At 28.2% G+C, this 27,462-nt stretch overlaps 1 protein-coding gene and 1 long non-coding RNA gene across 3 annotated transcripts in view; one reads left to right on the top strand and one right to left on the bottom strand.

Moving 5' to 3' along the window:
* The window catches only part of Dcx-emap (Doublecortin-domain-containing echinoderm-microtubule-associated protein), a 71,815-nt gene that overhangs the window by 20,124 nt on the left and 24,229 nt on the right, over positions 1-27,462 (top strand). The window contains exons 1-5 of one of the 2 annotated variants that reach the window (XM_074257821.1): positions 13,822-14,061; positions 17,266-17,481; positions 19,546-19,662; positions 26,669-26,921; positions 27,002-27,462. In XM_074257821.1, coding sequence (XP_074113922.1) covers positions 14,014-14,061; positions 17,266-17,481; positions 19,546-19,662; positions 26,669-26,921; positions 27,002-27,462 — 1,095 coding nt within the window. In that variant the 5' untranslated portion in view covers positions 13,822-14,013. Of the gene's footprint in view, positions 1-13,821; positions 14,062-17,265; positions 17,482-19,545; positions 19,663-26,668; positions 26,922-27,001 lie in introns of those variants that run through there. The other variant, XM_074257820.1, reaches the window with a different exon arrangement.
* LOC141536986 (uncharacterized) lies at positions 124-27,130 on the bottom strand. Its single transcript, XR_012480830.1, has 3 exons — positions 26,990-27,130; positions 26,723-26,900; positions 124-795 (listed from the first exon to the last, which is right to left on the bottom strand). It is a non-coding gene; the product is annotated as an uncharacterized LOC141536986 (long non-coding RNA).

Here is a 27,462-nt window from a genome sequence, read left to right as displayed (position 1 = left end):
GTTAATAAGACCTAATTTTAATTAATCTTAGTTCAGTTAATAAGACATAATTTCTTCAGAAAAGTTAAAAAATCGATTTTTTTTTTTTTTTTTTTTTTTTTTTTTTTATTAAAGAATGAACGATTGAGATATTACACATTTTGACACTAAGGACAGATAAGGGTTAAAAAGAGTGGGGACACAAGAAAAATGTAAATATTTATCGAAATTATACTTATAAAATATTGAGACAGTTTAATCATTGACATATTTAACATTATAGCAGTGTTCAAAAGAATATCTTATCACTCGTCATGAAAATAAATAATGTTACTAATTGCTATGCGTGACAATCTGTCAAATCAACACAAGTGAATATTCAATCTCTAAATCTCCGCTTACGTGTTACGTTACACCCTCCTTTATTTTATAGAATACACATATACATAAACTAACATGAGACTTAGCGTCAATATAATGAAATGAGACTCCTGTAATTTTGCCCTCAGTTAACCTGTATTCCAAATGGTGTCGTTAAGCAGTATTTTGCTAGATTTACTTGTGAATATTTATGTTTGCCTTTTATGGGGCTCATTATTTTATATAATTTTAAGTGCACTTAAAAGTCGAGATACTATACTGGTTTTTTGTACTTTTCATTGATCGAACGAGTGAGTCCGAATGGAGATCGATCGAATTTATTTGCCGCAATTTGTTTGAAGACGATTGTGTAACTGATTACGTCTCGTGTTGTTGACGCTCTTACAAGTTATAATTTCTTTAATTAAACTTCTGTAACTTTAGATTTTCTTGAATCTGAAAAATGAACAAAAAAATTATTTATTGCGTAGGGAGAAAGAGGTCAATTGAACCACCGGGCAATTGAACCGTTCGAATTAAAAAATCGAAAAAATTGAAAAAACCTTTCATGCTTTGATAATCGAAAATCTTACCTCAACTTCAAAAAATATAAAATATTACAGACATTAAAAAAAAATTATTTTGAGTGTTGATTTTGCCCGCTAAAATAAATTTGATGTCTATTAAAATCATTTAGTTCATGTTTTTTTTGCTTTGAATTTTATTTAATTTAAATAAATTAACTATAGTATACTTGAATGATTTATTATTCTCCCGAATAATAAAAATAATTTTAATTTAAAATATTTTTAGCGTCAATCTCACGTAAGGGGAGGGGGAGTCTAGACAAATCTCACTAAATCTTATCTAAGGGGGGGAGGAGTTTAAACTGATTGAAAAATAGCTCACGTAATTAATATGTTAAACTCGGAAATGATCAAAATCATTGCGATTAATGAATTTTGAAAAATTGAGATTTTTTAATTTTTAGGCATGTAAACTTTTTTTTCGGCTGGTGACAAATTGTTTAATAATATTTCAATTTTTGAATTAATTGATAAAGTTTGAATTGTAGTCGTTGTATATAGTTATACTTTATAATCCTCAACTTTGTTTATAGTGATATAATAGTTTATTTATTTATTATTTACTATTAATTGTTATAAAATTATATGGGGTCAATTGAACCAGCAGTCCAGGGAACGATTGAACCATACGGAGAAGCATGGGACATGCGCGCGCATCTTGACTCTACGTGAAAAAACTCAGGGAAATAACCTAACAATTTTATGAACTGAATTTATAATGAAAATTATTTTTAAATTGATTTTTAATTTATTTAATATAATATCTATGCATTAAAACGGTGCAACAGTAATATTAGCAAGTAACAATTAATATATTATTTATTAAAAGTTCGGGTTTGAGTTTTAAATACTATTGGTTCAATTGACCCCAAGCAGTGGTTCAATTGCCCCCGAGCGGGGGTCAATTGAACCATTCGCCGCGTTTGGATAAATTAAATAATTTTTAAAAATTCGCGTTGTTTATTGACTAATTTATGTATTGATAATGATAGTAGACATAATAAACTACCATTCCAAGAAAAAAAAATTATTATTTAGTTTTAATTCAAATAGTAAAAAATTGCTAAACTTTTTTTGGTTCAATTGACCCCCTTCGCCCCTACTTGTAAAACCATTATATAAATCCGTTTGTCTTTTACTATCGATAAAATGCAATCGTTCATGTGAACACGCTAACATATCATTAATATAAAAATCCCCTCATACCGAAAAACATTAACAGGTTATTTAATTTCATTTTTTTTCTTTCTACTTTTCAAACATTTTTTAATAGCAATTGTATAAGCATCTTATTTGCATTTAATCACTTGTACCACGAAAGTACTAACATTTCGTGTAACACGAAGAGACTCTTTTCTCGACGAATCGAAAAATTAGAATAATTAATTTTTTATTATTAATATTAAACACATTTTCTATCAAATATCATTTATCAATTATTAATGAGTAGTATAATTTATGTTCTGTTTAAAATTAATTTTTTTAAAATAGCTTATCGTTGCATTAGTGTACTTGTGGGACTTCATCCTTAGAATGATAAAAAAGTGTCGTGTTATTGAGGTTACAATTATGTCAAATACTTAGACTGTAATTTTTTTTTATCTCATTATAATGTTAAAAACTGCGCTCAAGATAAGAAACGTTGAGTGTAAAATTATGAAAATTTATTCTATCGTACTTGAGTAACATTAAATGACAGAGCGATTAAATCGGAAAATTACACTCGTAATTTTTTTTTATGATTTTAGAAAATTAAGGACGATGAAAATCGACGTTTTTACTATGTATCTAGTACACAAGTTTGATTATATCTAAGAATTGTTATATTTATTTTTAATATTGTGAGGGTCAGTCGTTGATTGTTTTTCGTGAGAGCTGAGGTTTCATAACTCAGTAAATTTTATCAAATTTTTCAAAGAAATGATTTATCAAAAGTTTGTAAAATTTACAAAATTCTATCGATAAGTCGACTCATGTAATATTAACAGAACTTATTATGTTATTTTTACGTGGTAAATTATGTTATTATAAATCTGTAAATTTAATAAATTGAATCTATAATTATAATATAACTTTTTCTGTTATTATTACTGGAAATTTATTGTAATGAATTAAAAAGCATTACTTGAGTCAGCATCATTGCAAACTAATTTATATCACGGTTTCGAATTTTTTAAAAAATTTTAATTTTTCTGATTTTTTACAGTGTACTTCAAGACAAATTATTTTTTTATAATCAGTAAAAAAAAATTTGTTCACATATGATAAAAATTATAAATTTACTATTAACAGATTATTATTTACATTTTTAATCAATAATCAAACATAATTTTAATTCAAGAAGTTACTCTGCAACGATCACATAATATTATTATAGCCCTGAATAAAAAAAAGTAATGAGACAAAGAACAAAATATTGAAAAGGATCGGATTGACTAGAAATCCAATACTTTTTTCTTTGTCTCAATATTTTTTTTAATCAGGGAGATTTCATAGAATTTATCTGTAAATTTTACAAAAAAATACGTAGTTTTCACGTAAACTCACAAGTAATAATTACATATTTTTTCTGTAAATTTTAAAGAATATATACTGTGGAAATTTTGAAGATTATTTTCTGTAATTATTACATTAAAGTCGTTTATTCCGTGTGATGGATGTATTAAAAAACGAAAAAAATGCCCAAAACATAAAAAAAATTTTCCCATCAAGCAGTAAAAGAAATGTGACAAAGGAAAATAGATATTTATGTCATAAGGTCGTGAAGTGGCGGTTTTCTGACAGCGACGATATTTCGATATGAGCTTAAGGTTTGTGACGGGAAGGTTCGAAACGGGCGTAATTTTAACGGAAATTTACGCTCGTTTTCAAACATTCGCGTCACAAACATTAAAGCGAATATCGAAAAAAAGTGGTTGTCAAAATCGCCACTAAACGGCCGAATGACATACAATATTTTTTGTTATTATCGCTCCATAAGTTTAATTTTTGAAAGATAGGAGGCAAACAATGAGATATTTAAATTTTATGAAGTTTCACTAGGGCAAAAAAACTTAATTTTATATTAATTATCTTTTTATTGATATTTATTTATGGCGTGGTTGTTATTTGATTAATATTAGGTCCGCTTCATAATAAACTGCCAGTAGAGAAATAATTAGCGCCACTCAATAGTAACTGTTTAAAATTAACTTAAAATCATTGATCGGTACACTAGAATGTGACTTTTTTTTTACCATCTCTCAATTTCGTCTGGGTGTACTCGAAAAGTTCGTAAAAGAAGGAGGGGGTAAACTTCACGGCCTAGGCCGTGAAAAAAAGACGGTATGGTAGAGTCTCTAGAAAAGAGTCCCTTTACGGACGCCATCCAGCGCTCAAAAGTAGAACTTTTCGAACGAGTATAACAAAAGATTTTTCTATTTCATAAATTAATATTTCGGGGGTAAATTGAAAATCATTTCATTATATTGAAGATCAAATTTTAATAATAAAATTAATGTGTAAATTGTAAAATAAAAATAATCAATATTTTAACTAGAGTTTACTTGGTTGCTAAACCACTGAGTATATCTTAGGAGATCATCAGTAGTAATTAATCCTTACATAATTCTTGATTATAAAAAATAAAAATAATAATTAGCAATTTCTTTATTCTTTAATTAGGATGATGGATCATTCGGAATAAATTATACGATATCAGATTACAGTTGTAGCCACGTAAAAATAATGTGAACGATGTCGTATTAAATAAGTAAAATGGGAAGATATAGAGTTTTTTAAGATCACAAATGTTGAAACAAAAGTTGGCGTGACTTAAAATCACTATACAGATGTACATACGTCGGCGCAACATAATAAGTTGCTGTAACGTGTAAATAGACATTTATACAATATGTGGATTTGTATGTATGTATCTATGTATGTATGTATGTGTATTAAGTACCGCAGCAAGTCAGCATTGCTGTGACAGCGCGAATAAGACTTATTACTCGTTAAAACACGTGCATTAAGTCAAACAAGTTGCTTCATTACATCATTCCTTTCTTTCGTATTGATTACTTTTGTTCGTTAATTGATTGTATCTAAAATTTATAATAATTACTAATTAAATTTATAATGAATAATTAAATAACCAATATATCAATGATTTCATTGATTCTTTTTAGTCATCCTGCTCATTGTTATACAAAATTACACTTATAAAAAATACCTTAATTTGAGAAGAAACTTTTTGACCCATGAAAATGATTACGAAGAATTTTATTGTTTTGAATCGAGTAGAAAAGTTCTTAAAGCTATTTTTCTTGGCCTCAAATTTTACTCAATTCAATCATTTTTCTTCTTGATTCAAAACCATAACACTCTTCAAAATTATTTTCTTGGTTCAAAATGTTTTTTTCTCAGTTAAGATAATTTTTTTTAAAATTAAATTTGTTAAAATTACGAATGGAATATGTCATCAGATGATTCGAACACTATTACACTTATGATAATATTAATAAAACCATATTATTTTGGTACCATTTAACTCTAACCCTTGCGACTTTCAAATCATTCTGAAATCAGTCTGAAAAAATTCTGGAAACGTTATGGAATCATGATGGTTCCAGAGTGTTTCCAGAGTGGTTTTGTGCCTAATTTCCAGGCCTTTAAAGGATGATACAAGTTCGGACGGTTCCCTTTGTATTTTTGATTTTACAATTGTTTAGCAAAAAAACGTGTACTAGGGCAAAGCGGGTAGGGCAAAGTGGGTACCTACTTGTGCTGCTCTGATCCAATTCTATATTTATTTTGTCATACAATATTATCAAGTAATACGTCAATATAAGAAAAAAGCGGAAATACATTCGTGATTATTACAACTAGAATTCAAATTTGCGCGCGCCTCAATTTAGGGTTTGCATATATTTTCATGCTTATGATATATTCAACCAATCACGTTACGAATAGTTTGCTTACATCATATATTTTCATATTTTTCACCTAAATTATAAGAGTGGATCATTATTTGAATGATTGCAACGCCTAAAAATCTTTTTTTATGTTAGCTAAATACACAATTTTATTATCAAAATTAGTTTTATCATTAGATTCATCTATTTGTATTGCTTATTCGCTTTGGGCTAAGGGGTAGGGCAAAGCGAGTTTTTAAACAGTTTTTATTTTTTATTGATAAAAAATTCTTACGCCCAAATTAAGACAATATTCCTATCTAATATTGAAGTTCGATCACTACTATGTCAGATAGAATAATATTCGTTAGTAAGTCGAAGAAAAACTAAAACTTCTAGGTCTTCTTCGTTAGCTTACCCGCTTTAGGCCAGCCTTCCCTAAATTTGACAAATAATAATCTTACGACAGGATCAATCATGAATTATTTAATGGACAAATGTGATAGAACAAATTTATAGAACCAACAAACTATTTAAAACTATTTCAAAAACTTAATTATTTAAATCATAAATAACTATCGCTGAAAAAATATCAAATCCAATTTACGATACCGATATACCCATTACATTTTTCTTAGTCTCTTAATTATTTAAATTAATTTTTGACACATAATCACATTCACAACTACAAAACAAAATAAATAAATAAACAAATGACGTTTATCGCGAAATGCAAATCTATTTAGAACTACTCAAAAAATTTATCATAATAAATTAACTATTGCTAAAAAACATATAAAACATTGAAAAAACACAAATTCACGTCAAGACCTTTCTAATGATACTAAATTTACGTAAGAAAACTGAGTTTATCATATAAATACGCTGAAAACAAATTTTTCCTTATTCTCTTAATTATATATATGAAAATGTTACAGTAATTACAATTGTACTAAGATCCAGCGTTTCAATCCAGGATAAAAGTATTATTATTGTTTATACACAGAAAATAAAATTTACTTGAATCAATTAAATAATTTTGAAAAATTTCATCTTCTTGATTTGAGTAGAAAAATTCTTAAACTAAGAAATTTTTCTTGGTTTAAGTAAATTTGACTTAATTCAAGAATTTTTTATCTCGATTTAAGACAATGAAATTCTTCAAAATTATTTTCTTAGCTCAAGAATTTTTCTCTTGATTCAAGTTAATTTTTTTTTCAGTGTATATATGAAATATAGATATATTTTATCATTGGATAAAATTTTATCCTGGATTGAAAAACTTCTAAATATTGAAAAAATTACAAAAATCTTGAAGTAAGAATAAATGTTCTTCATTTAAAAAAATATTAAGTAAAACTGAATTTCGGAGTAAAATTTTTTTTTAATATTTGATATAAAAATTTGTACATTTTTGGCGATAAAAATCAGTAAATTTTGACGAATATATGTTTGTATCCTATTTATATTATCTTAAGACGTTGAAAAAATTTTTATTACACGTAATTAATTTTAATAATCATCACTATCAGCCGGCAATTAATTCTCGAGCTTATCGCTTATAATTTTTCAAATTATACCAACAATGCTTGCATGTAAAAAATATTATAAAAATATACTTAATATTAAATAATAAATAATCATGATAGTGTGCTGATAAAATAAATGATAAATAATGAAAACTCTGAATTGGTGAAGAAATAAAAAAATTGATTTAAAGAAATCGGAATATTATTAAACAAATTAAAAAGTAATTACAAATAAGTTAATTGTAGGTACACGACCGACAAATGCGTTAAAAGGTCAGGGGTTGAACACCGTTGGTGAACCCAATTAAGTCCCTGTTTAATTTCATTGTTAACTTTCTGCGTGTCGCATTCATTTCTTCAACCTCTGTTTAATAGAATGGTAATACTAACCAAAATAATAATAATTCATTGGTAGATAGGTAAAGGAATATGTAAGATAAAATATGTGAATGTATTCTTTTATTGCCATACTTCACATGTTTTCTATATCTTTCTCCGTCATCATCAACCAACCGTAGAATCAAAATACAAAGAAACAAACGGACAGTAAGTAGTATGTGTAATGGCCTTGGCCTTGGTGCATGCTTTCGCGACATCGAGCAACTGGGATTTACGCCGCCCTACGAAAAATGTAAATTAAACTTGCGGCTGCCCAGTAGAAGGGGTTGTTACTAGTTACTTACTAGTCAACGACTGAACCGTGAATGGACTCGTCCTTTGTGTGTGCTTCAATACCTTAATGCATACGCGAATGGACACAGTCCATTTTCCGATTCAAATACTATTGATTTTTGTTTAATAAACAAATTTTAATTCATTAACTGAATTCTTGCTAACAACTATTAATCTAGTGATTCAAAATTTCATTGAAGAAAAATTATCACGTTATTGTAATTACATTACTATGAACTATTATCATAGATCGTCTACTCATCGTATTTTATTTATTTTATTGCAAGTGCAATTAATCTAAAAGATTTTTTCGGAAAGAGAATTTTTTAAAAAGTTAATTTAATTACTAAAAACACAATATCTTCCGAAATGCTACATGAATTCGTTAAATAAAATTTTGTTAAGTAACATTTATCAAAATATAGCTTCAATGATATTTTTCTTTTATTGATTATTGCTTCTCCGAGTTTTAATTTCTTTTTTACTAGCTGTGTATAAAACAAACAGCGCCACTAAAGTTGAAATAAGCTCCAAAAATCTCAACTAATTCTAAAAACTGTCGATAAAGAAGAAATATGTATCTTTTAAATGTGTAAAATCATTCTTTACTAATTTTTTAAAATAACTCGACAGTTTTGGGAACAATAAAAGCTTGCATTTTAATTAATAAATACGATTTTTATAATTTACTAGCTTTTTGGATCTAAACTTTAAATTTAATTATAGAATTGTTTTGACTTTCAGAAAATCCAAATTTCATCGAATTAGCATATACCTTTTATCCATGTAATTATTCCAGCTAATATTCATTGTAACTTTCAATGTGCAATCATTATAATGTTTGCGTGGCTTTTTTTCAAAAATGAATAATAATTGACACGAAGAAAAAAATTTGAAATGAGAATTTGGAGTTTATAGGAGCTATAGCTTGGAATTTAAAAATTTTGATTGTTAATACCCACTCCCGCAACCCTCTGTGAGGTGAGATATCGTAAAATTCGTTTATAGATTATTTCTACTTCTCTTACAAAAGATTCCTACCAAATTTGAAGTCGATAGGAGCTATAGTTTAGAAACGGGAATTTTTCATTGTTAACGCCCCCGCAACCCCCCTTGTGAGTGGAATTTTGTAAAATCCGTTCTTAGCTGACCTCTACTCGGCGAAAGGAATATTCCTGCCAAATTTCAAGTCTCTAGGTCTTATAGTTCCAGAGATATCGTGATGAGTGACTATATCTATAGAAAGTCTCTTATATATATGAAGATTATTATAAAATTAATATTGCACACCCCAAAAGGTGTGAATTACTTTTACTGCAAAACATTCGGCACATTAATCTTGAAAAATTTCCAATTTATTCAATAGTAAGAAGAGTTCAATTGAAAAATCTCGCCGTGATCAAGAAATTATCTATTTCCTATAAAATTTAATCAATTAATGTTTAACTTTAGAACTACCGGAGATATAAATCTACAAATGCAATAAATCACTAAGTGATGTTACTGATAATAGTAGGCTTATAAAAAGCGGCAAAATTTGAAATTTTAAAATTTTGTGCTAATTTTTCGTTGAAAAATTCAGTTGTCTTCAGTAGTGATTTAGACAATCGTGCAACTTTTAATTTCATAAATTTCATGTTTGCAAATTGAAGGTCTGAAGATGTAGCAAGGGATTGAATTGAAAGATAATCAGTAATCATTTAAAATCGAATCCAATGTATACATTGTGAAGTAGAAGGGGTCAAGAGAAGTAAGGGTAGGGTGGTTTTGACCTTCACCCTGTGTTAATCCACTTATCTATTATCATACACAGAAAACATTCAAGTAAACATTTAGATATGTGTATTATACAAATATGTTGCAATTGAATATATTAAATGAAGTTTAATCTTTTCATTTGCATTAAATTGTTAATTAATAATAAATCAATACACGAAGAATGTCAGCTAATTATTTTATAAAAAAAATTTCTTCGTCCACATGCATTCATATTATTTTAAAGAGAAAGAGAACGATCGATTTCTCATGGTCACATAACAAATCTCAGGGTTAGGAAAAAAGTACAAGAGACTGGCCATAAAATTCTTGGCAATTTGCCTTTGTCTGGAGCCTTCAAACTATGCGTGTTTTGAAACATATGTCGATTATAAATGTTTATAATGTTACATAGTGTTTAAGAAATGTTCAAATGAGCTCTAGTAAATTTATTTCTTTCGAATCAATTTCATTTAGTGGAAACTTTGAATGTTCAATTCAAGGTCCAAGGTCTTGTTAGTATTGCTTCGACGTTTCCGGATTAAGGTGGATCCAATTGATTTTATTTGCACGAGCATTATTTTAATAAGGTGTGACTTAAACTTTTAATAAATTTCAATTGTTGAATATTTTTTTACAAATTTTATTAATACGAAAAAGAAACCAAATGTTGATGAGGTAGCATCCTAATATTAAAATAGAGATGAAATGTATGTGAAACCAATTTATTCGTGATATGATTGGTTGAAAATAACTATTCTCATTCTGATTGGTTGAAAGGAAATATAATATACATAAATTACACATAAATATATCATGACAATAAATATGAGGCGCGCGCTTGCGTGCGCAAATTCAAATTTTAGTCAACTCTTATAATTTAGATGAAAGAAATATGAAAATATATCATGTAAGCAAACTATTCGTAACGTGATTGGTCAAATATATCATAAGTATGAAAATATATGCAAAATATTGCGCGCGCATATTTGAATTCTAGTACTAATTGATTTTAAAAAATCTAGTGATTTAATTCTATATTCTGTATGTAATTATCAATTTTGAATTATACTTGAAATTAAAATTTGCGCATACACATAAATATACGCAGTTGTGATAATAAAAAAAAAGAGTTAGTGGACAAATGTCAAATTTATATAAAATTAATTACTTCAACAGCAATAAATATTTGTCAAAACAATAAGTATTTATCAAAATAATTCAGTATCAAAGACTAATTTTCAATCATTTTTAAAAAAAAAAACCTTGTTGATAATTGAAATAATACTAATGGTCAATAATTGGTGTTGTAAATTATCCAATTTCAAGTCATAAATTCTTCCAATAAATTTACGAATACTGTATTTATGTTAATTAGATTTAAACTGGTCAATATTTGGAGCCCCTACCCCACTTTTTATTATTTAATCAAAAATAAAAATCAGGAAATCTCGGATTTTAGAAATTGATTTTACTCAACAAGTTAAAACATAATAATACATTTATTTTTTACAAATTTTATGATATTTAAGATTAAAGCTTTCTAGAACTAACTAAATAGTTTTTTCACTGTTAAAAAAGTAACTGGTTATTGGGAGAAGGGTCGTAAAATGTGACCAATTGAAGTTTAAGTAAATGGAAATTGTTATGAGTAACGAATAGTCATACTATATTATTTACTAGAAATAAGTATCCACTTATCGACAATTACGGTAATTATTGTTGGAAACCCAAAAAAAAAGTTTTGCAAATTTTAAAAAATTTTCTGGAATAAATTCCTTCAGAAAAAAAAAATAAAATTCAAAGTAGTTTGGAATGTTACGATTTTTGTATCCTTAATTTTTAGCTCAGAAAATTCAGAAACTAACTTTTACTTATTATTTCAATATTTTTGTCAGTGAAAATTTTGCACTTTACATGAGTCTTAAAATGATAAAAAAATTTCCTTGATTCGAAAGGAAAATTTTAAATTAAGTAAAATTAATTGGAACCAAAGAAATTTTTTAATCAATAATTTTTCTGCTTGATTCAACTCAATTTTTTTCCAAGTCTACACGGCGAAAAAAAACATAAGGATTTTTCCAATGTCAACATAGGAATTTTTCCAATGTTAACATAGTAATTTTTCCAATGGTAACATGATAGAAATATCCATGTGACAAAAAAAATTCATTTAGGAAAAAAAAAATTTTTTTTTTCTTAGTTGAAAAAAAATAGAAATCGAAAAAACAGCATTCTGAAATTTTCAGGATATTTGTAGAAAATGTGAAAGTTTCATATGAAAGAAAGAAAAAAGAAATTAAAAATGTTTATCATCGAGAAATTCGGAGTTTTTTTAGAAAATCTAAAAAATAACGATGAAGATAGGTTCGAATAATTTTTTTCTATTTTTTCCGAAAAAGAACATTTAATACAAAAAATTTTGAAGAAAAAAACGTCCCGATAAGTCAATTTTTGAAAAAGTTATGGCAATTTAAGCCACACCGTCCATAATCTGCTGGATTTTTAATTTTTTCGAAATGTAAAGCAAAATTTGAAGAAAATTTCTTCGAATTTTTTTTAACACAAACCTACTGTATATCACTGTTTTACTTTTAAATTATTTAAAATTGCTCAAATGAGAAAATTGTTATCTAAATTTGTAATTATTAAATTAAGTTACATAAATTTAAGTGATAAATGAATTTTTCTTATGTCACATGGATATTTCTATCATGTTAATAAAGAAAAAATTCCCATGTTAACATTGGAAAAATTTCTATGTTAACATAGGAATTTTTCCTATGCAAAAATAGGAAAAATCCCTATGTTTTTTTCGTCGTGTAGAAAACTTTGAAGGCTAAAATTAAAAAAAAAAATGTTTCTGTAATTGAGGTGAAATGGAAAAAAATCATTACTTCAGTTTTCCATGTACCTTTTCCAATTTCTTCCTCAATTACTTTTCATTAATATTCATCACCAATTTTCTTTGGATCATTCAGGTCAATCTCGATTTTTTTCTTTTTAATCACTCCTACTTTCACCTAAATCCAACCCGGAATTAGGTCTCTAAAATAATATTTCCCTATTAAATTGACCCAATAATTAATCCCAAAACCATCAGCAGAATAAATAATTATACATAAAAAATACAAAAACAATTTCCCTCTATTAAAATATCGAGAACAAGAACGAATATAATTTCCTGAGAAAAATAATAATTAATGAATAATAAATAAATAAATGTCTGGGTTAATTTTCGTTCTACCAAAGAGTAGCAAACGTCAGTACCCCTATTTGGGTATTCAACATACTCGTGATCCTTTTAACACCCCAACCCCTCGTTCCACTCCCCCATGTAGGGATGTGGTATACATATACATGTAGAATATACATAAGTCATTCCGTAGTGGGTAGTGGCCTTGGCGTGGTCTATCGTAGCAGGGGCCGAGTCCAGTAGGGTGTAAAGTGTAAGGTGGCTCAAGTCGAGCAGGGCCCAGTATATATTATATGTATGTATGTATCCTGATAACCTGAAGGTAGGGTAGCAGACCAGAGCAAACTTGAGTGCTGCTGGCACGCTTTCTCTTAACCTACTAACTAGAACAAGTTACAAGTGACCACCAGCTAGCTGACCAGCAACTACATCAGTTCTCAATTGAGCATCCAACAGTCTACAGCTCGACTTTTCTGTCGCTAGCCACTTAGTCTTGCCCTCGTGACCAACAAATCTGAAAACAGGTCGTTGCGTGTCCAAATATTACTCCATTATTTTACTTTATTTTACTCGGTTTTTATTTACAAGTTGAGTTTCAATCCAAGTGATAATTTATAAAGAAATTTACGGGCTGTTAAATTTTTTGGTGATTTTTTTATGGCGAAAATTTAACCGTGATTGACCATCAGATCGAGTCAAGTGATCGTGGTCTTCATTCAGTCAGACAACTCGGTCAAGAATGTGACCGATGATTTTGTAAAGTGAACCGGCTAGTGATTCCTTGATGTGATTGATTTATTTATTTTAATCAAAGTGATTGTGGACGGATGTATCAAAATTTGTATTTTTAAATAAAATTTTATAAATTATTCACCATTGAGTCGCCAAGCTGTTCGTACCGTTCGGACTTTGGCCGCGAGCCGGAAACGCCCGAGTCGACGGAAGAAGATTCTGTGGTTGATTTTGAGAGCAATTTTAGAAGATTTAGCAACGCGACCCAAAGCACATCCTGCTGGAACGGGTGTGATAGTTTTGTTGTGTTGATGAGCGACTCTTTTGAGGTCATTTCGCTGCCGGCCGATATGCTCCAGGTGCTTTTTTTTATTTTAAGATTTTTTTTTTTTTTTTTTTTTAAGAAAATTTAACGAGAAGAAAAAAATCATTCAGTATTAGTGATTATAATTTATAGTTTTATTATTCAAATAAAAAAACATTTATCATGCATTATCTTCACAAAAATATATTTTCAATTTTTGATGTTTATAAAATTGAAATTTACAAAAATAATATTTCTTTAATTCAAAAGCACAAAGAAAAAAAAATTCTTGGCTCGAAAATAAATTTGTTTGACTTAAAAAAATATTTAGAAAGAAAAAATTTATCTTGGATAAAGTAAAATTTATATTAAGGACATTGTGGTTGCAAACAAGCGGATTGGGATACGAGCTTTGGGGTATAAATTTAAATTTTCACTATAAATATCGTCAAGAATTAACTAATTGAAAAAATATTCCAGTAAAATAGAATTTTTAAAAAGAACAAAGTATCCAAAGCTAAGTCTATGAATAAATAGGTCACAATAATGACAGATTATAATTTTTTAATAACCTTTCTATTTTAATATAAGGGAGAGTGAGGAAAAGCGGAGTGTTATCGTAGTATAATGCGTATCAATGTACATTTTTCTCCCCTTTAAGTTCTACTTTTACTAGAAGTTAATGTTATTTTCTTCGCCGTTGAAATTGTTTAAATTAAATCTTTCAGTTTTATTGCAGCAAAATTTTAAAAATTATAAAGGTAAACATGTAAAAAATTTACATCCATATGTATATATAATTTGATTGTAAACTTTAGCTTCTTGTAAATGGTACTATTCAATTTATTTATAATTTAAGACGGGATGAACATATTGCACCATTTCGACGTCAATTAAATTGGTTAACTGTAAAGTCGCGCAGGTTGTATTATTTAGGTTGCTTATTCTACAAATTATTATCTACACGTGAACCTAAATTTCTGAAAAGTCTATTCGTTCACGGAAAAAATATATTGTAAAATTTATAGAAAAGTTTGTAAAATTTACAAAATTCTATCTATAAGTCGACTCATGTAATATTTACAGAACTTACTATGTTATTTTTACGAGGTAAATTCTGTTATTATAAATCTGTAAATTTAATAAATTGAATCTATAATTATAATATAACTTTTTCTGTTATTATTGCTGGAAATTTATTGTAATGAATTAAAAAGCATTTCTTGAGTCAGCATCATTGCAAACTAAATTATATCACGGTTTAGAATTTTTTCAAAAATTTTAATTTTTCTGATTTTTTACAGTGTATACTTCAAGACAAATTATTTTTTTATGATCAGTAAAAAAAAATTTGTTCACATATGATAAAAATTTTTAATTTACTATTAACAGATTATTATTTAGATTTTTAATCAATAATCAAACATAATTTTAATTCAAGAAGTTACTCTGCAACAATCACATAATATTCTTATAGCCCTAAACAAAAAAAAGTATTGAGACAAAGAAAAAAGTATTAAAAAGTATCGGATTGACTAGAAATCCAATACTTTTTTCTTTGTCTCAATACTTTTTTTTAAATCAGGGAGATTTCATAGAATTTATCTGTAAATTTTACAAAAAAATACGTAGTCTTCACGTAAACTAACACGTAATAATTACATATTTTTTCTGTAAATTTTAAAGAATATATACCGTGGAAATTTTGAAGATTATTTTCGGTAAATTTTACACAGTTGTTTTTTCCGTGTTGATAGAGACCCAGAAATTAGATGATCAGACAGATTAACAGCAAAAAATAACGTCATGTTCAAAATTCTTAAATACTCGAGTACCATTTATAAATATTCGTTTGTTGTTTCGGCTATCAGGTTCAGGTAAGATTTGCCACCTGAAATTCCAAATTTTCTTAGCTTAGAATCATTTAAATCGAAGCTATTCGATTTTCTTTTAAGTTTAGATTAGCTAGATTTTTATTTAAATTACTGTGAAATACTGGTAAAGTGTAAAAATGTATATGTTAAGATATTTAAAATTGTAGACATGCTACTCTTTCTGAATGTACTTAATTATTACATTTAGTTAAGCTATACCCAAATTTAAAGTATATTATTCATAAATAATACCAAATTTTTATACTTAAGCAAATATTACTAATCTTAATTTTATTACTTGTGTAAAACATAATTCTATGTATTTTACTTCTTGCTATTTGATTTTATGCCTTGGCATTTAAATTCAATAAATAAATAAACAAATAAAGTATATAATTTACATGTATTTTTGCTAGAAATGTACATGAAATATTCTTTATGTACTTGCATGTATTTTTTCGTATAAATTTTTTCCACCAGGGAACATTATGCGAATTATTCTCGTGTGTGACTAAATGAAATTTTTTCGTATGATGCTTGAGAAAACGTATCAACCAATTGAGATGCGCAATACGGCATTTTAAAAGGTTTATTGAGATTTAAATCTGATAAGATTTCAAAGTCAATTGATCGAGCCTTTTTAAATTTTAAAAATTTTTAAAATTTTTAAACATATTGAAAAAATTTTTTTCAAGTTCTTTTTTAAATAACTTTAAAATTGCATCGAAAGCCGTCATGAAAATTACAATCGAACGATGCATTTAAAAAATATTGTAGTTTGAAAATTCTAGAAGAATGTTGCACTAAAAAAAAAAATTAACTTGATTCGAGAGAAAAATTTTTGAACCAAGAAAATAATTTTGAAGAAAGTAATAGTCTTGAATCAAGACGAGAAATTTTTGAATCAATTAAAATTGCCTTAAATCAAGAAAATTTTATTAGTTCAAAAATTTTTCTACTTAAATCAAGAAGATTAACTTCTTCAAAATTATATGCTTGATTCAAAAACATTTTTTTTTCTTTGTGTTAATATTATCAGATGTAAGAGCTTGAAAATATAAAAAAATCAACTAATTAGTAAATTTTCGAATGATGCAATCTTAAAAATAGCGAGAAATTTCAGGGGTGGCCAGTGGCCTCAACAATTTTTCATATTTTTTACGGAAAAATAAATGATTATTGCATTATAATAATCAAACAGGGGGAAGATGATAGTTTTTTAAATTATAAATTTAATTATTCAATTTTATCAGCATTTTTTTTTGTATATAATATCTGAAAGTGAGAATATTTAAGTATTTTTTCTACCAAGCAATTAATGACAAGCGATATGTTCATATGTGTATTCATTAAATTAATAAAAAATAATTATTTATTTATCCCAGCCGGCGAGCTACGGGAAAAAGGGCAATACGTGGTACACTGCACCAGGTGCTGGTAGTAGAGGCGGTGCAGGAGGTGGATGGCAAAGTCGACCCCCCGCGGTAGCGAGTCTTAGCAGAAAAGCCTCTATCACTGAAGAAGCGCCTCCCCCAGGCGGTGGAAAACCTTCATCTGGCCGAGTGATTCGCATCGTCAACAATCTCGACCATACGGTTCAGGTAACTTTATTATTATTAGATACTTATCTCTAACATTAATTATATTAATGAATATTTAGTTATAAGTAAAAAAATTTTCATTTTGTAAAATTTTCAACATTTTAGTGTGTTGATTGATTTTTTTTAACACATTAAAATAACACATATAACTCAGTATCGGAGAATTATTTATTTCAATGCCCACCATTTATTAAGCAATAAATAAAAAAACAATTGTTCTTTAATTTTCTTTGTTATTGAAAAAATTAATTTTCTCGATGATTAATATGTTCAACTTTTGGTTCTATACTTTTTTCTTGTTTTTTGAGGATTCCCGGAAATTTTTGGACTGGTGTTATGAGAAATAAAACTAAATAAAAAAAATTTTTTTTTTCAATTGAAAAAAAATAAAAATCGTAAAAACACCATTCTGAAATTTTCAGGATATTTATAGAAAATGTCAAAGTTAATCAAAGAAATTAAAAATGGTTATCATCGAGAAATTCAGAGTTTTTTTCGCAAAATCTAAAAAATAACGATGAAGATAAGTTTGAATAATTTTTTTCTATGTTTTCCCAAAAAAAACATTTAATAAAAAAATTTGAAAAAAAAAAAAAAAACGCCCCTATAAGTCCATTTTTGGAAGAGTTATGGCAATTTAAAAATAAAAAAACGGTTTTGTTGAAAAATTCATAACTTTTTTTTGGTTCAGTACAAAAATTTGAAAAAATTATGAGAGACGTTTTTGATAGGGTAGAAAAGGAGGAAAGACTTTCAGCCAAATCAAAAGGGGTCAGGGTCAAAAGTGGATGATTTGACGTTGAATGTCCCATATTCATTAAGCCACACCGTCCATACTTTGCTGGATTTTTAATTTTTTTGAAATGTAAAGCAAAATTTGAAAAAAAAAATTTCCTCGAATTTTTTTTATCACAAACCGACTGTATTTTACTGCTTTAATTTTAAATTATCTGAAATTGCTCGAATGAGAAAAGTATTATGTAAATTTGTAATTTTTAAATTAAGTTACATAAATTTTAGTGATAAATGAATTTTTGTTATACTCGCTTTAAAAGTTCAATTTTTGAGCGCTGGGAGGCGTCCGTAAAGGGACTCTTTTCTAGAGACTCTACCATACCGTCTTTTTTTCACGGCCTAGGCCGTGAAGTTTTACCCCCTCCTTTTTTTTACAAACTTTTCGAGTACACCCAGACGAAATTGAGAGATGGTAAAAAAAAAGTCACATTCTAGTGTACCGATCAATGATTTTAAGTAAATTTTAAACAGTTACTATTGAGTGGCGCTAATTATTTCTCTACTGGCAGTTTATTATGAAGCGGACCTAATATTAATCAAATAACAACCACGCCATAAATAAATATCAATAAAAAGATAATTAATATAAAATTAAGTTTTGTTGCCCTTGTGAAACTTCATAAAATTTAAATATCTCATTGTTTGCCTCCTATCCCTCAAAAGTTAAACTTATGGAGCGATAATAACAAAAAATATTGTATGTCATTCGGCCGTTTAGTGGCAATTTTGACAACGACTTTTTTTCGATATTCGCTTTAATGTTTGTGACGCGAATGTTTGAAAACGAGCGTAAATTTCCGTTAAAATTACGCCCGTTTCGAACCTTCCCGTCACAAACCTTAAGCTCATATCGAAATATCGTCGCTGTCAGAAAACCGCCACTTTACGGCCTTATGACATAAATATCTATTTTCCTATGTCACATGGATATTTCTATCATGTTAATAAAGAAAAAATTCCCTTGTTACCATTGGAAAAATTCCTTTATCAACATAGGAATTTTTCTTTTGCAAAAATAGGAAAAATCCCTAAGTTTTTTTCGCCGTGTAAATGAAATTATCAACACAAGTGTTTGTTTTAAATTTGATGAAAATTTTTTTACGTATATTTTTAATTAAAATCTTACACTGATAAAAAAGTTGACTTGATTCAAGATTTTTTTTCCTGAATCAAGTTAATTTATTAATCTGTGTACCTTTACAGTTGTATTACCTTAACAAAATAATTTGACAATATTTACACCTATACTAATTAATAAAACTGTGTTAGTGTCGTGTGTTGTTGAACTTGCGGACATCACAACCCTTCGAAGAAGTCCTTGAAGACTTAGGCCAGGTGTTAAAAATGAACGGGGCCAAGAGAATGTTTACAGTCTCGGGACAAGAGGTCAGTTTAATTTCCATCTTATTGTGTGAATGTAATTGTAATTAATGTGTATGGATGTACGTGTGAATGTAGAACTAAATCGAAGGACAATGTGTGCTAGATCGTCTATTACAAAAAGGTGTTTCTAATGGAGACATAACATCCAAAGTAGTGTAAATACGTAATTAGTCAGCCAGACTACTTTTTCTTCTTGATATAAGATATCAGATCCTAGATTTTAGATTCTAGATTGTGGATTAAACAACTTTAATATATCTTTTCAATTTAAGTATGCATTGATTATTCTAAATATTACAAGTTTTTTTTTTAGTATGAATACGATTAATTTAAAAAAAATTTTTTTTTCAAAGAATTTTTTTTTTTGAATGAATCTTATGAAAAAAAATTTTTTTTCCAACTTTTAGATTTTAAACTTTTGTATCCCGTGTAAAAAAAATTGTCCCAAAAATGTCCCAAGCTTGGGACATCCAAACGTGACACAATTTGGGACAATTTTGGGACATCTTAGAAATAACCAGAAATTTTAAAATAGTGCATTTAAGTAATTTGTCGTCAATTTTACGTATATTTTTGAAAATTTTCGGAATACTTCAATTTTATGACAATTTTACTACAATTTTAAACGTTAATTAAATGATTAAATAAAAAATAATTTATTTTTGCACAGCTGTAGATTTGTCTAGAAATTGATGGATAAAACATTTATTGACCATTTTTGGGACAGTTTAAGTACAATTTTGGGACAATTTTAGGACATTTTTGGGACATTTCAAAAATATTTTTAGAACTTTTTAAAAATATTTTTAAGACAACTTTAAACGTTTTTCAAATGATTTTAAGAAAGACAATTTATTTTTGCACGGCTATATATTTATCGTAAGATTAATGAATGAAAATTTTTAGGACATTTTTGGGACATTCTTAAAATATTTTTAGAATTTATCTACAACCGTGCAAAAAACAATTGTCTTAAAATCATTTAAAAAACAAAAATGTCATAAAATTGTCCTTACATTGTCCTAAAAATGGTCAATAAATATTTTATCCATCAATTTCTAGACAAATTTACAGATGTGCAAAAATAAATTTTTTTTTCTTAAATCATTTAATAAACGTTTAAAATTGTAGTAAAATTGTCGTAAAATTGAAGAATTATTCTGAAAATTTTCCAAAAAATACGTAAAATTGATGAAAAATTACTTAAATGCACTATTTTAAAATTTCTGTTTATTTCTAAGATGTCCCAAATTGTGTCACGTGTGGATGTCCCAAGCTTGGGACAATTTTTTTTTACACGGGATATCTTCCGAAAATATTCCTCCGTTTTAATTTTACAGACTATAAACGTTATTTAACGCAGAAGTATACATTTTTTAAAAGTATTCACAATCAATAAAAACTTACATTGCATTAGCACAAAATTAAAGAGTTTTTAATTAAAAATTTAAAATATAATACTAAGTGGAAATTTCGGAAAATCGTAAATTTATATACGAAGTAGTAAGTGAAAATTATTTTCAATGCTTATTGTAAGAATAATAAATAATAACCTACACGGAAAAAAATTTATGGGAAAATTTACGATACAACTATTGTAAAGCTGGACTATACTTTTATTACTACAAATTTTCAAATATTTTAGAAAAAAATTTATGAAATTTTACAACTTACTATTGTAAAAAGTAAGAGATTAAAATTTCCAGAGCTGCCTCTGTACTTTTCCAATAGAACTATTACAAATTTTACAATAGATGAATTTTAATGTTTTTCAATTATTGTGAGTGATGGCCGTGCACAGGCTAGACCCCAAGTTTATGTAAATGGTAAAGGACATGAGTACTAGTTTACCTCGGATAGCGTAGAGAGAGAGAGAGAGAGAGAGAGAGAGAGAGAGAGAGAGAGAGAGAGAGAGAGAGAGAGAGAGAGAGAGAGAGAGAGAGAGAGTCTCTGGCTGTCAACAGAGAGTTCTGGGTTCGATTCCCGGAGAGGACGAAAATTTCGATTTCTTATTTCGGTTACTCTATAAGTACCAATTAGTTCACCTTCCTAACTCCCTCCCTCCCTAAAATTTCTTTTAAAAAAAAACGAGTGTCAATTTTTACAATAGTTGAATTGTAAAGTTTACAAACACATATTGTATAATTTGCTCTATATTATTCGACTTTTTAAGTTTCTTGCTTGTTTGTTGGATAAAATTTACAATAGTACATCGTAGAAATTACTAAATGCGATGTATAGTCCACCGTTACTATTTAATTTAATAAAAATTATGATAGTGAAATAGTGAAATAGTAAACATTCCTTCAATTTTCTTTCCATGTACGAATCGTAATCTCTCCGAATTTTTATTAAAAGTCACTATGATACACATGTAAAAAAACAAACGAACTTTTCTCATTTCTCTCATATGAAAACTATGGCGCCACTTAATCAAGCTAGATTTTTTTAGACTGTGTGTACATATCGCATGCCTAACGCCAAAAGGGCGTATCTTAGGATATACGGCCTTTTGGCTTTAGGACATTATCGATTTAAAGCCAAAAGGGCGTATAAAAAAAAATCCAGATTTTTCAAAATTTTGAAAAATAGTTTTTAAAATTGTCCGGAGAAGATTTGTATGAAAAAAAATTTTTTAAAATTCAACATTTTCGATGGTAGTAACTTTAATTTTTCATCATCTTCATCAAAAAATTTTTTTGAACTGAATATAGATCTGATGAAAACTTTATTATCGAAAAACGGAGTAAAACCAATAACTTCCCGATTTTAGAAAATTTTTCATTTTCTTAGCGGGAAATTAAAAATTATACGCCCTTTTGGCTTTGGAAATTTTTTTTTCGTTTTTATCCTAAAAGCATGTTTACAAAACGATTGACACCAAAAAAAAAATTATGCGCCCTTTTGGCATTAGGCACGCGATATGACGAGAAAAACGAGCACCAATAATTTAAAAAAAATAAAAAATACTCCGTAAGAAATTGCTTGATTATCTTTTTTTTTTTTTAATCAATTCCACAATTTTTTTTTTCTTAAAAAATAAATGAGCGTTATGAGGCGTACACTCTTGAATTTTCCAAAATGACAAAAGGATTCCTCACGGGACGAGGAACGAGATGGTAATTACTCATGTGTTGACGGCGATACATCACTGTAAAGCCTATCAAAGCACACCCCTTAACGGTATGGAAGTTGCACTACTTCTTCCCCAGCAAGGGCCCATCTCCCCGAGGCTGTTGAGTTCAATTCGTTAGAGTACTGCAGTTACTCGTAATTGAAGACGTCAATCGCATCGTCGAGCCTTTACAGGTTTCCAACCATGACTTGTTGGACCGCCTTAAGAGCTCTTGTTGTCAATTCTTATATATTGAAACTACCCTATGCATAAGCACATGCGAGAAACTTCTACTGCGACGCCATCTGCCTTCATCAATGGTCAATACAATAACCATTAGGTTGTACAATATTTGCTTAATGAAACTCAACACACTTATTCTATGCACGGTTACGAAGGTCAAGTTTTAATTTGAGCTGAATCGGATAATTAGTTTAGAAATTACAGCATTTTTTTTTATATATTTTTTCTGAAAAGTACACGGAAAAAAACGAAAAATTAAAAAAAAAAATTGAATATCACAATTTTCTAAAAAATTTGTAAATTTTTTCGAAAATTTTTTAAAATTGTGATTATCAACTTTTTTTTTTTTTAATTGTTCAAGTACTTAAACAAAAAAAATGTATCAAAATTTTCAAAAAAATTAAAATTAAAATGGTGGACCCTACTTGTAAATATTTACCAAATTTTTCAAAATTTCTGTCATGAAAACAAATGTAATAGATAGATTTTTATGAAATCTACTAAAAATGACTTTAATACAAAAAAAAAAAAATCAATAGAAAATGCGCATTTTTATCGTTGATAGGATAATTAAGTTTTTTATCTTCTTTGATATTTGTTCTGGTTCAAAGACGTGATATTTAATGAAAAAAAAAAAAAATGCAAAATATTTAAATGCATTGATTTTTATTACTCATACATTAGTTTTATAAATCAAACTAATACACAAGTATCAAAAAGAATAAAAAATAATAATAAATTATGTTTAATTATATTTTTCCTTCTGAAATAATTTAATAGTTGACTTGGCGAAAGTTTATCAGTTATTTATGCAAATGAAAGAAGACGCGGCAACGGCATCGTCCTTATACAAAAACAGTTTGAATAATGTTATTCATAAATATGCATGTGGCCCTTGGTTTAACGTTTAGAGGTGGAATAGAAATACGTATACGTATATGTATATGTATATCAATATACGGATGGAATAGAGTGAAAAGCAAAACCGAGGCGTGACGAGCAAGACTCTCAATCGGGGTCGACTACTTTACTCGTTTATACCTGAACGAGAATGAAACTAGATGGAATAAGGTCGCGGCCTGACAAAACCCGAGTAATCTAATCAGCGCAATTGTAGGATTTAGCCAACTATAACTTATTATATTAGCAATCCTTATCGTTATATTGTTATTACCTACATTATTACTGTGTAGAATATTATAAAACTCATTATTGTCGTTCACATAATGCGTGTTTTTAATATAAATCATTGTTATTATTGTGATATGTTATTATAATTCTATCAAAAAGCTATTAATTTGTAATGAGTTTCTTTTCACATTTATCTAGATCTTTATGAAATCACCTTTTGATATTAGTATTAGTTATTAGATTTCAGTGTCTGATAATCTAAGGAGGGTGAATTTCTTTTTGTTACCTGGCGTATGAAACGATCACATAATGAGAACGAAACATTCTTTGAGTGGGTAGTTCGTTAATATTTTTTTATTTATTGAACAGGTATATTATACTCTTACGTGATGCACTTTTTGATAGTTATATATTAGTAATAAAATGATAATGAATTTTTAATATTTTTGGCTGTAATGGATCATGTAAATATTAGGTCGATTATTCGAGATGTAAATACTCTGATAGTACTCTGGTATACTAATGAAAAAATAGAAGAGAAGAAAGATAAAAAGGTCAAAGCTTCATCTAGCTTTTAGGTCATAAATATGAATTACAAATTGGTCAATTTCTGGCCAGTCGATTGAAAACTTGCAGTTGTTTTTTCAAGTCATTTATTGGTAGGGGTATTTTATTTTAATTGAAGTTTTTTACGTTTTTTTATACGGTAATAAGAAATTTTTTTATAAAAGACGAAATCAATATTGAAACATTGATTTTTTATTTAATGGAAATTTAATTTTAAGTAAAAATTCATATTTGTGTCAGAGTTTAAATTTTACATAGGAGCCAGAATATGTGATGAATTCTTTTTTTTTTGTTTCCATATTTAATTGCTATTATTGTTAGCGCTTTAAAATTTGATCCACTAAGTCGTCTATAAAGTTCAACCTGATTAATTAGTTTATCAGCCAACTAGCTAATCTGAACTAATCGGTTAAAATTTATAGCCAATTAGAAGAATAAATCAGATAACCAGTAAACCGATTAACCAATTAACTAGTTAATATAATAGCAAATTTAATTGCTTACTATTTGTAAAGTAAGATTTATTTTCGTATCATATAATATTATTGGATTTTAATTAATAGATTATTTATTTACATCATTAATTAAGGGGTTATATCCACTTGTAAGTTCGAAAAAATGTGTTTTTTTGTTAATTTTTTCTGAAGAGGCTTCTAATTGAATATATACATAAAATATATGAACATTCAGCGAATTTAACGTATTCTAATAATTTTTTATTATAATGATTTTTTTATTAATAAAAATATTGGGTTCCGTCGTTCCTGTAGAAGATCTCCTGAAGGTCCTCCACAAAAAGGTGTCTGGCGGTGAGGAAGATATCTCTGATCCAAATTATTTGAAATAAAAAAAACCAAAAAGATTACTTTTAGGATAGATAAATACAGGTAATGATCGAAGAAATAGTCAAAATTTTGATTTTAGACAAAAAGGCGGCTTCCCAACAAAAAAAAATCTTTTTTTGCACGAAAATTTACACTTTAAAGTGACTTAAAAAAGTCGAAATTTTTGTCAGAAACTTTATTCCTTCGATCATTACCTGACAAAAGTATCTAAGAAGATCCTGTGAAAATTTCAAGTCAATCGGTCAAGCCGTTTCGGAGAAATATTCCTCACCGACTTTGAAAACATCGTTTTGAGAAAAACGCATTTAAAGTTTTGACTACTATTTAATGTTACGGTTCCGCCTACTTTCAAACACTCGGAGACGTCTTTACAAATACGCTCATTACTCCGAAACTATTTACCAGATTACTTTGAAGTTTACAGACAATATTCTCGAATATATATACATTCAAAATATGCAAAAACAAAATTTCGATTTTTTTTAAATTATAAGTGGATATCACCCCTTAAATATTGAAAATATTCATTGGTGTATACCGGACTCGAACCCGGTCCGATGCATTTTGGAAAGCAAGGGTCGGATCCGACAGGCTACTGCGCGCCTTCTGCAATTTTAAATGACTAACAATTGCAACACTCTTTAAATTAAATTATTTGCATTATCTCTAATTTAAAACGTAATGAGCACATAATTCCTTATCGACAAAAACTAGGCTGATTATCTATAATAGAAGTAGTTGGATTATCTATCCTGCGACTTTTGTGAGCTAGTAGAATTAGGTAAACTTTGCTATTTACGTGAACTATTCATCGATTTATTATCAATAAAATTAAGTAGTTAAAAAATATTGAGGATTATGTCAGCTTATCTTGCACTTATTATTAATGTGTCATATCATATTATAAGCTTATTCATAATCCGCTATACTTAGTATTGTATTCTATGAATTGCTATTCGGCTACTTGGCCTTGGCATTAAAACAAAATATCTATATATTTCTTAAAAGTCAAGCTAGCATTTTGCTCTATTTAATTTAACCGAAAAATCTCATTGTGTAAAATTAAATGTCTTGAACTCATGACTAATAATTGCACAAAAATTTTTAGGTCCGCAGCTTTTCACAATTAAGAAATGAATTTGCCGATGTGGACACATTTTACCTGGGAACTGGTGCATCGATGGGTATCAGCGGTGGATCAATGGTTACTTCATCTCCAGCTCGCAGATCGCGATCACGTGGACCGCCAACATTACAAATGACCGGAGCTAGTGAAGAAGTTGTTAGACAACGACGAGCACGTAGTAAAAGTCGTCCACGTGCGCTCTATGCTGCTGATTCTGAAGTTGTAAGGGTTAATGGTAAGAAATGCTTTATAATTTGATTCGATTTAACTTAAAAATTTTTTTAAATAAATAAACAAATTTACCTTTTATTGAAGATTATAGTGTCGTCGAAGTACTGAGAGAAGAACCAGCTCGTGTCACAATAAGAGGACTAAGAAGATCGTTCTATCCCCCATCACATTTGCCACTAGTTGACAATTCGCCGCCGGACAAGAAACTCCAACTCGAGTGGGTGTACGGCTACCGAGGCACTGACACTCGGAGAAATTTGTGGGTTTTGCCAAGCGGAGAGCTATTATACTACGTCGCAGCAGTTGCTGTCCTGTTTGATCGAGAAGAAAATACACAGCGACATTATATTGGTCATACGGAAGATATTACTTGCATGGAGATTCATCCGAGCAGGGAACTTGTCGCTTCGGGACAACGAGCTGGAAGACATCGTAAAGCACAGCCACATGTTCGTATTTGGTCGACGGAAACTCTTCTTACGCTTTATGTTTTTGGGATGACTGAATTCCAAATGGGCGTATCTGCTCTTGCATTTTCTCAACTT

This window comes from Cotesia typhae, unplaced genomic scaffold (assembly GCF_013202065.1).
Source record: "Cotesia typhae breed Kobodo isofemale line unplaced genomic scaffold, CoteBio_Ctyphae scaffold_45, whole genome shotgun sequence".
NCBI lineage: Eukaryota > Metazoa > Arthropoda > Insecta > Hymenoptera > Braconidae > Cotesia > Cotesia typhae.
Note: the sequence above shows the minus strand (reverse complement) of the source record. Positions and strands in the feature narration are given on the sequence as shown.